This window comes from Conger conger, chromosome 18 (assembly GCF_963514075.1).
Source record: "Conger conger chromosome 18, fConCon1.1, whole genome shotgun sequence".
Lineage (NCBI taxonomy): Eukaryota > Metazoa > Chordata > Actinopteri > Anguilliformes > Congridae > Conger > Conger conger.
In genome coordinates this window covers 9,689,244-9,700,000 of record NC_083777.1, presented here as the reverse complement: position 1 = coordinate 9,700,000, position 10,757 = coordinate 9,689,244, and the positions used below count along the sequence as shown (strand labels likewise).

At 42.6% G+C, this 10,757-nt stretch overlaps 1 protein-coding gene across 3 annotated transcripts in view; it reads right to left on the bottom strand.

The window, feature by feature from the left end:
• The window catches only part of sanbr (SANT and BTB domain regulator of CSR), an 11,206-nt gene extending 5,604 nt beyond the window's left edge, over positions 1-5,602 (bottom strand). For 2 of the 3 annotated variants that reach the window (XM_061228390.1, XM_061228392.1), the window contains exons 1-10: positions 5,043-5,602; positions 4,132-4,283; positions 3,274-3,442; positions 2,523-2,616; positions 2,028-2,263; positions 1,719-1,777; positions 1,299-1,459; positions 916-1,002; positions 714-824; positions 230-353 (exon numbers count right to left, since the gene is read on the bottom strand). In XM_061228390.1, coding sequence (XP_061084374.1) covers positions 230-353; positions 714-824; positions 916-1,002; positions 1,299-1,459; positions 1,719-1,777; positions 2,028-2,263; positions 2,523-2,616; positions 3,274-3,442; positions 4,132-4,281 — 1,191 coding nt within the window. In that variant the 5' untranslated portion in view covers positions 4,282-4,283; positions 5,043-5,602. The remainder of the gene's footprint in view (positions 1-229; positions 354-713; positions 825-915; positions 1,003-1,298; positions 1,460-1,718; positions 1,778-2,027; positions 2,264-2,522; positions 2,617-3,273; positions 3,443-4,131; positions 4,284-5,042) is intronic. The other variant, XM_061228391.1, reaches the window with a different exon arrangement.
• Positions 5,603-10,757: the final 5,155 nt, after the last annotated feature.

The following is a 10,757-nucleotide window of genomic DNA, read 5'->3' as shown; positions in this document are numbered from 1 at the left end:
ACCTTCTAAAATCTATAAGCCCAATTAATATAAATTTGTTTAACCAGACTCCACCACCACAAAAAAGGGAGATAAATGAGCTTTACATCCAATTCCTTTTCATTTCTGACTGACCAGAGGGCCACCATGCTTCAGGGTGTCCATCTAAAGGTGTACTAACAGGTTGGAGGTTACTGTAGGTACAAGTAGGTTATCCTTCTGCTAGTGTCTCCCGCATCACCCTTCCTACCTGTCCACAGAAAGAGCAGGTCAGAAAGTTTATGGTTCCCCAGATCCTCCAGTAGACCAGGGTCCAGGATTTGAGCTCCTCGTGCAGGTGGTTCAGGTAGTCATGGACATCCCAGTTCTTATGCCTTCATGGCAAACAAAAAACCCCCAGAAACAATTCAATAAAATTATATTTTATGGTGCCTTTTACACAGACACTGTCACAAAGATGTTTTACAGAGAAAACATGCAGAGAAAAACCTGGCTTGAATCCCCAAAATGAGAGGGAAACTCTCCAGTGGGGAGAAAGACACTCAAATGGTGGAAAAATAATAAGACAAACATACCTACAGATAAACTGTAAATAACTCCTTGCATTTATCAGAGAAACCATTTGGAACCTCCTACCCCTCAGTTATATTGGTAATACTCAATAATAATTAAGTATCTTAGACATGAATATAATTTTTCCCAGCAGTGGGAAGTTGAGAAGTTGGAGACAGTACCTGGTGTGAGTGTATATGATCTTTCCATGATGGTCGATGTTAATTTTCCCTGGGATGCAGGAGATCTTTCTTTCGGTCTCTTTGGTCAAAAGTTTATTGCACAGACCACACCTGCAATGGGAAACCGTAAGCGGTCAGCCGGATGCATAGCACGAGTGCACGAATGAGTGGTCATTCATTTCACACCTGTGAGCACACACACCTGTACAGGGTCGCAGCGTTCCCGGGCGAATCATGATTCCTGTAGTCTGGGTCAAAAAGCCTCTCTATTTTCTTCTGAAATAATTTGCTAGGGGGAAGAAAATCACATGGATTCATAAATAAATAATGGCACATTATTGCCAAGTCTTTCCCATTGAGATAATTAAGTCTCGCGTACATCAGTGAAAACTGAAAGCCTTGTTACTAGGGATGTACGACTTTAATCGCCTACCAACTTTAATCTCTACAGGACCGTCTGTGTGCACAGGCTGCTGCTAATGAAAACTGCAGTGATTAGCCTGCAGTTCAGCCACATAATTAATAAGTGAAAACTGTGTGACGAATCAGAAAATGGAGCGGGCGGGCGATTGTGCTGCTCGCTACCTTTTGAACTTGTCCTTCTTGTCCTTGATATCGTCCGCCTCGTTATGGGAGAAGAGGTCAGCGATCCGGGTCGCCAGGTTGGTGTTGATGCAGTTCATGTTGCACGGCGTCGCCACAATAGCGCTCATGTTCTTGTGACAGAACTGTATACATTCTTCAACCTGAGGAAACCCAAACACACGGAGCAGACTGTGAGTCAGGGTTAGCATGGGTACCTGCCGTTTCATAAGGATTAGAGCGTCGACTCGAACTCTATATGACTAGCAATAGCTTCTAACAGCCTACAGTAGGATAACGTCTTGCCTCTTGTGAGTAAACACGGCCATGCTACGCTCACACATTCACAGTAAACCACCACGCATGCGTCATGCCTGTGTACAGACCACACGTTAGCAACCCAGCTCACTGCACAACACTTACTAATGCATCCATCTTCAAGAACTCGGAGGAGATCAGGATTGAGATCACATTGCTGGGTTCTGAAACCGACAAACACACACCACGTAACACACTGCCAGGAACAACCGCCGACACACAACCACTCGCCACAGTAGAACGGGAATAGGAAATGACACGTCACTGAAATGACACTCACAGGTGACGGTTCCGGAGCGTACGGCACAACGTCAGGGGCAACGGTGACTGTGGGAGGCCATCTTACTGCCCGTGGTGTGACAAATCTAGACACACAGCTTCAGAGAGGCTAGGCGTTAGCTGACCGGGCCTTACCTAGCTTGGGGACGTCGCTCTCCTCGGTCTCGCCGTTTCTCTTGACGTAGTTCATGAGCCAGTGGAAGATCTGGATGTCGCAGTGTACCGAGATGTCCACTTCCTCCCAGCGCTGAGCGTCCACCGACAGGTACTCCGCAAAGTACCTCATCTCGCTCACCAGAAGGTTCCGCGGGCACACAAAGTCCTGCTTGAGGTTCTTCGCCTCGTCACAGACATGGATCACCATGTTGGGACTATCAGAAGCGAAAAATAAACAATTTAGACTTAGTTACCGGGAGGATAAGAAATGACACATAGGAATAACCTGTGATGCTACCTAAGTCAGCAACCTTCTCCTATAAAATATTGAAAAAATAAAGGTGACGATTCTGTTTTAGTAAAAATAATTGTGAAGCTTCAATGGTGGTAACCGCTGGTAAAATGTAGTGAAAGAGTACATGCAATTAATGCGTTTTCTACATAACGGTGTGGTGGATTTGGGTGTGTTCCTACCCTTTCCTGCTGTCCGCACTCCCTCCTTCTCCGGGGACAACGGCGCTCTCAATCTCTGCCGCCTCTCCACTGCCTGAGTGCGTGACGTTCACACCTGAGTGAGTCCAATCACAAAAAGACATCAGAAGAACACACACACACACACACACACACACACTGTTACTGAAATCATAATCCGCCAACAGGTTCTGTGCAGCAACACATGATAAATGTCTAAATCACTAGATACGACAGTATTAAAAAGATAACAGCAACAAAAAGAGGCCTTTGAGTCATTATGTTATAATGTTACCACAACTTAAAGACAAGCTTCCAGAGAATCTAAAGCCAAAGTCCTCCATACAAGTATGCCACTGTATGTTCCATGATGTTGTGATGACACTGATGTCACGTGTTTATATTATCACAGAAACTAGAGAGCTTGTACATTACATTACATTAATAGCATTTGGCAGACGTCTTATCCAGAGTGACATACAGATTTAGACTAAGCAGGAGACAATCCTCCCCCGGAGCAATGCAGGGTTAAGGGCCTTGCTCAAGGGCCCAACGGCTGTGCGGATCTTATTGTGGCTACACCGGGGATCGAATCACCGACCTTGCGGGTCCCAGTCAAGTACCTTAACCACTACGCTACAGGCACCCCCTATACAGCCAGCATGCCTACAAATGAAGGGGATTCCTAAGGTTAGTGGCTCAACCAGCCCGATGTGGTGATGCGTGTGCTAGCAGCAGTCCACAGAAGCCTCACTCGTTACTGAGATGCTGGTTGGACAGGGCCCTGAATCCCCTCTGTCCCCTGAGATCCCCGCATGGCCCGGCTCCGAGGGAGAGCTCCCCCCTGTGGTCAGGGGGTTGCACTGCTCGTCCACGGGAGGGAAACTCCCGTTGCTCTTCAGCTCCTCGAACCTCCGGGCACACTGGGTAAAAACAGTGTGGTGACAACTGCATGACGTCAACCGTTAACACACACCATTAACATACACCATTAACATACACCGTTAACACATACCGTTAACATACACCATTAACATACACCGTTAACACATACCGTTAACATACACGTTAACATACACCATTAACACACACCGTTAACATACACCATTAACATACACCGTTAACACATACTGTTAACATACACCGTTAACACATACCGTTAACATACACCACTAACACATACCACAAGCTGTTGTGTTTTATACTCAGAAGCTATTTGGACTGAAAACCAGTTGCAAATGTGATTCACTTCATTTTCCTTAAAAATACAAGATGGCTTAAAGAAAGCATGAACTCAAATGTACAAATTAAAGTAACAATTATAGCACTTTCCTTTTTTATTCATTTTTACATTAATCCAGATTGCTTTGTTTTTTAAAATTACCACTAAAAGCAACATGCTGTGTTCATGTCATTAATATAGCATTTCAGCCACTTATGTACTGGCAGGGTGCTACTGGCCGCTCTGTTCTTGTGCTTGTCATTACCGTTGGTATTTCTAAGTGGCATTAACAGTTGTGAACCAGTTTGGGCAAAATTGTTTGTTATATGAATAAAAGTAAATGTATATTTCAGAATATATATTTTGAGGTTTAGAAAGGCAGGGTTTTACCTCTTTAGGTGTAAAGCCAGGAACAAGCCTTGAGACATTTTCCCAGTCAATCGGTTGTGGAACTCCCCAGAGAGAACTCAAAACCATGTCCAGGACCAAGATGTTGTTATCGTATGGAAAATTGTTGTTGACAGAGCAGAAACGGCTCATTTCTACAAAGAGAGATATACCTTTAATATTCGTACAGTAAGCAGAAGACATGAACTGGAAATTAATTGGGGATTTATGATCAGAGAAATAAGCTAGCTCAGTGAGAGGTAAGGGGAGTGTTATTTTAGTCACTTGTCAATATGATGTGCCTTCCCTATTGATCCCACTGTGCTTCATAAGGATTGAAATTATGATACAGTCCTAAAATGTATTAAATAGTGCATAATTCAGAGTAAGACTTTACCCTAAATGTATGAGAGAATAGAAACGACAGTTCTACTGCAGTTTTGCACTTTTTATACAGGGAATTTGGTTTATTTTTTCATTTACGAGGAACACTTATATCTAAAGGGAATATTATAAGTAAAACAAATGTTTCACTGGCTATATTTATTCAAGTAGGCTATTTTGGTTCTGCTTCTCGGCTGAACGGGCTTTGACCTGGCGCTGAATTGAAACAAACATAACATTTACCCAGTGAACTGAAGCTTCTACGACGTTATCATTTTCAGTATCCTCCCAGAATTTACATGTCTGGTATATAATCATTTATTGTATCATTGCTCAGTAAAACACATGAGCATGCTGTAGCAGCAATGGCCAATACATGCTGAAACAGCGAAATATAACATCGATTAGGGTAAGTTACAGTATTGCAAGTGAATACATTATGCACATTATTCGCGATATTTGAACAACAGTAACGTTACAGAAGAGCCACAACATTCATAGCTTCGCAGTCATCTAATATGTTGGCTTACTGCTAGGTGGTCTGCCTTAACAGTCGTCCGCTGTGCGGTCCCGATTTCAGTGCGTGTCCCAGGAAACAAAGTAACGTAGCTGGTGCTAGCCACAACAGTTAGCCTAGCTATCGAATAATGCCCGAACATTCCTCAAAATACCCCTCCAGCAATCGGCCAGCAGCAAGGACCCCGAAAAACAAAAACACGCACACAATGAAAAATATTGATTATTGATCAGTTGAATCGGAATATTTTTAGATAACCTAAGGTTAACCATTCGCAGTACATATTCTTTACTTAACTATGCCTGGATATGTATCTTCGTGCTGATGCTCCTCTTCTTAAAAATGCTTCATAACACTGGCTAGCTAACTACAAAATATATACAGCTTTCTAAGTAATTCCTTTAGCTAATTAAAAGGCTATCTAAATAGCCAACTGTACATAACAGAACTCTATCCATTCGAATGGTCAGCGTTTTCAAAACTGCATTTAGCTAGATGATGGAAAGCTGGCGATTTCTCTAGTTTGGTGAATTTGAGGATCGCATCACAAGTAGCTACTCCACTTTCATTCCAGCATTCTGCAGCATCCAGGCTATCCAACTACACCCCTCTTTTCAATCAATTTGACATGACAGTGGGACGATATGATGGAATGATAAACAGCCCAATCGTGATAGCACATCGAGATGGGACAACCTCTAGCCATCCCAAGAAAACGTCCAGTCATCGAATCAGAGAGTCGGGGGAGGGCAGCCGGTGCAGTCGATCTGTTCCCTTCCGGTGCCGCAGTGCAGGTGCAGCAAGGCGTCGCCGTTGCTAGGTGACAGTCGCTCCACTGTGGTCGGTCGTTAACTTGGTGAAAGGGATTGTTTTGTTTGAATGTCACTGTCAGCCAGTAAGCTATCATGTCGCAGTTTTATTATCTAGCATACTAAATGAGCGATTTCTAGTTTTCACTCAAATAAGTTCAATAACCTATGGTTCAGGCTAAAATAAGTAACGTTAGCTGGAAGATGTTAATAGTTAATCCCAGAAGCTGCTACTAGCTAACTTTACTTTCTAACGTTAGCTGTATTTTGCCAAGGGTCGTAACCAGTAGTAAGCACTGGTCAGTGGTAGGGTTTGTAGCTATCATTTTGAAATTATTTTACATTCAAATCTGGTTGCAAATATTGAAATAGCTATAGTCTGAGTTTATTTTTATTTTTATAGTAGGCTAAGTGTAATAGCCAAGTAGATGAGTGTATATTTTCTACTTACATTCATGCATTAGTTTGCAAACTTGCAATCCTAAAGTTGGCTTTAGAATAGGCTATCTAAGTTACTGTTAAGTTACATCCAATGACCTGCTAAAGCAACATAAATGAGCTTATTAGCAAACAAATGTAATGCATTTTTCTGCTGTAAGTAGGCAAAATTGGTATTTAAGACAGGAAAGGATAGCGAAAGCGTGGTTTATTTTTTCAGGTAATAACACTTTTGAGAGGCAACATTGGTAGATATGCTGTCTGATAGATATAGCACTAAGAATCATAGCATTACATGGGATGGGTCCAACGGATTATTGGACCACGGTGATTTAACTGTGGTGGGTAAGGCTGGACAGTGTCAAGTGATTAGTACAGGAGTACCGAGGCACTCGACCAGGCAGGCTGCGTCCGATCGGAAAGCAGAAACCAGGCTTAGCTCGACCCCGAAAGTACCTAAGAACAAGAAATGCATCTCTGATAAACCCAACCAGGTAAAAGTTGTAGTCTGCCCTGAGAGTTTTTTTGTGGGGAGGTGGGTGGTTACTATATTAATAGTTTGTTCAACCGAACTTTGAAAACAAGCTGTAAGGTTTGTATCAATGTGCTACTCAATCTCCTCCAGGTTCAGAATGCAGAGTATTGGAGAGAAGTTGAAACCCAGAGGAAAGCACAGAGTCAGCCGAAAGCCGTGCAGGAGGACACAGAGATGGCAAGCCTGCAAATGCATTATGAGTACTGTACCTATTATGAACGCATGATCAGAGAGCTGAAACTGCAGGTAGGCCTTATGAGTGACAGCCATTTCCCCAGAACGTCTGTCCAGATTGACTGGTGATTTGGGCTGTTGGAATTCAGTGCAAGACTGACATTTTACGCATCGAAAGTGCCCTTGAAATCTTTCCACAGCACAACCAGACCCTTTCTAACTTGAAGACGGAGATGGAGTCTGAGAGAATACTCCTTGAGGAAAGAAATGGCAAGCTAAAGCAAAATATTGCTGGTGTCCATCAGGAGAAATCTAGGTATCCATTATTTTGTATTATTAGATCGGTGACATTGCAGAGTGGAATGTAATATTAGCCATCGGGTAATTTAATGAAACATGAAATTGACCTGGGAAGTGTGCCTCTTGGCTCGTCTTCCTCACTGTCAGGAACCGTCAGAAGCAACTTCAAGAGCTCCAGAAGGAGAACGCTACGCTGAGAGGGGAGATCACTGCTCTAGAGACTCAGCTTAAGACGGCGAAAACTCCAGAAGTGGTATTTTTCAGCATGCCCCTCGATCAAAAGGAAACGCTGATCTCAGATGTAGAACGACCCAAAATTAAAACTGACAGATGAACTGTGTTTGACTATGTGTAGTACTCTTAAGTGGTTCAGTCTCCGAAAAAAAGCATATTTGTAGATTCGGGTGATGAATTGACAGACCGAACCAATTATGTCAGGTGAGTTTTCCGGAAGGAAAATCAGCATATGCCTGGCCCTTAAGGAATGGCGGTTGACACTTTGCTATAAAGCGCGTCTTTCCCTCTTTATTTAGTGTATGAACTGTCATTCACTGGAGATGGCGGTGGAGCAGAAGGCCTTGCTGCTCATAGAGAGGGAGAAAACGGTGGAGGAGCTCCAGCGCTTCTGCAGGAAGTTTTGCAAACAGCTGACACAGCAGGTAAAGCCCAGCATAATTCCCCCTCATCACAGCGAGCCCTTGACATTCACGCGTCGTTCGTTTCCTCCCCCCCCCCCGTGCCACAGGACCGGCTGCTGGCGCTGATGAGCGACCTGCACGTCCCGAAATAAGGAAAAACCGGGCGGACGTGGGATTGGGATTGTTATGAAGACAGCATTTCAAAAAAACCCCACCTCTCGATGCGGCCTCCCCTTTCTTCACATAACCTAGATATGCTAAACCCTGTCTCCGGTGCGGTTGTCATGGCGAATGCTGTCTGCTCAGTGAAAGTCAAAGCCTGACTTCATCCGTCCACTCACCGAGGATTTCTTGAGGGGCAGAACCAAATGAGTGCGCTTCTGCCAACAGTGGTTTCACTTTTCAAATTAATGTAGGCCAACTAGTCTCAATATGATAATTTGTATCCATAATTCACTACGGCTGTTATTATACAGATAAAGCTGGCTACCTCTGTCATAAAATGTACAACTGCAGTCCAGCAGCAGGACTGTATATTTCTCACGTGTTGCTAGTTGAATGTATGTTCAGTCATTAAAGATATAAGTCCTAGACATTAACTTGTGAGTTTTTGAAGCTACAAACCATTAAAAACAGATTTAAAAAAAAATCTATGGAGCTTATAATACACATAATGGGAAATCACATTTTGTATAATGCAACACATGCTAATGCAAACATTGCTCTTTGGCCTTTATCTTGTAGGCATACAACGGTAAAGAATAGAGGTGAAACTTCATTTTCCATTTGAGTACCTGCAACTTGCATAGCAAGACAGGACAACCCATGTCTTGCTCTATTTACTTAAAATTATACTCACATACTCATTCATATACTTGTGAATAATAAGTTAATGTCACTACTTTAATGTTTATTTGCATTTCCACAAATCAAAGTGGATCATAAAGAAGAGAAGATTCTCTTTTTCGGAATTGTGAATCTATTGACCTTATGAGGTAAGAATTCATCCTGGCTGTTCATCAAACTCTAATCAAAAATATTCATACTTAAACTCACACTTAAATTGAGCTCTGTTCCATGTGATACCATTCCAAGAGACCATTTTACAAAATAAATGAATGCACCTGTTTTTGTTTTTTTCAGTTATCAGTCCAAAGAATATATAGAGGTGGGGTATATCGGGTGGGCTGCTGCTTAAATCAGAACTGCTGACTGTTTATAGATGCACACACTCCTCAGAGCCATAGAGGAACAAAGGGGCCTACAGCCCCGATACTGCCCTGGAACATGACTCTGTTTCACAATATCATAAATGCATGGCTACAAGCATCGAAATAACCACATTTTTTATAATTTTGTATTTGAATGTTCTCTGGTTCCTAAGCTGGTAATGTTTACAATTACTTTTTCCACAAGCAGTATATAGATAGTATATTTGTAGCTAATCATGTAATTTCAAACCAACATTTTCAATCTTAACGTCTTAGCCATGTAGTTATCATTGAAGGTAACATAACAAATTTTCCCAAAGATAGCATACATGCATGGATTAAAATAATTTAACCTTTCCAAAACAAATTATTTATCAATGGGGATCTCTAAGAAGGTATGTATTGAGAACCGTTGTAAAACATACACAGCATAAGCATCCACTGCCAAGCCTTCTGACAATAACCTGTCATTTGTACCTGTGAAGAGCAGGCTGAAAATGTTTGCGTTTTGGCCTTTTAAAACACCACTAGAGGGCGCCGACCCACTGCTGAATTAGGATAACTTAAGGGGTCATATTAGGTGTAGAATTATTGTACTGTACTTTCGAATGTAACTTAAATGACAAATAACTTCAGAAGCATGGCATCATTTTAAAGGACCCCTACACATCACTCTTAGAAATTAGGGGCTGCACTAATAAGCAAACAATGCCTGAAGTATTTGTGCACAGGTATGCACAAACCACACATAAAGTACAGCTTTGGCTTGTTCTGTAATGGGCACCAATAGGAGGGTTAGATTGGGGTGGAGCCCATATTGATATATCAGTTGGTTGTGTTTATAGAATAGTTCACATTTGTTTCTGTTAGTGAAAAGCAGAAGTGAACATTAGGATTGCAGTGAGGGAAAAGGAAGTGGCGTGTGTGCGTGTGTGTGGTGTGTGTGACAACGCCTGCATGCGTTTGTGTAGCGGTGTGTATATGTGCGCGTATGTGGGTGTGTAAATATAGGCATGCGTGTGCGTGAGTGTGTGTGTGTGGTGTGTGTGACAACACGCGCACGCGTTTGTGTAGGGGTGTGTACATGTGTATATGTGCGCGTATGTGGGTATGTGAATGTAGGCACGCGTGTGTGTGCGTGAGTGTGTGTGAGTGAGTGCGTGTGTGAGTGCGTGGAGCATGCACAGTTGGGCGAGCAGTGTAGAGGTGAGGCGTGAGTGATGTCATCGTGTGGGCGGGTGGTTATAGGCTCCAGTCGCTCTGTGACCTTTGAGCCTGGCTCTCATCCACCCACGGCATGCCCTACGCCCACCTGGTCCTAGACCAGCTCCTGTCACACCCGTTCAACAGCCAGCCCCCAGCAATGACGGGGCGAAAACCTCCAGCACCTCACTGCCTGCTTTATTCAGTCTGTCTGCCAAGTTTGATCTCACCTTTAAAAAATAAATTTCACACTTTACAATAAGGTTCATGAACTGGCATTAACTAATGTAGTTATTAACATGAATTAATAATTTACAAATGTATTAATTTAGCATTCAATTAACTTTTCATTAGTTAATGTATTTGTTAACAACTAAGTAATGTATTTGCTACACAAGTATTTATTAGCAAACCAGAGGA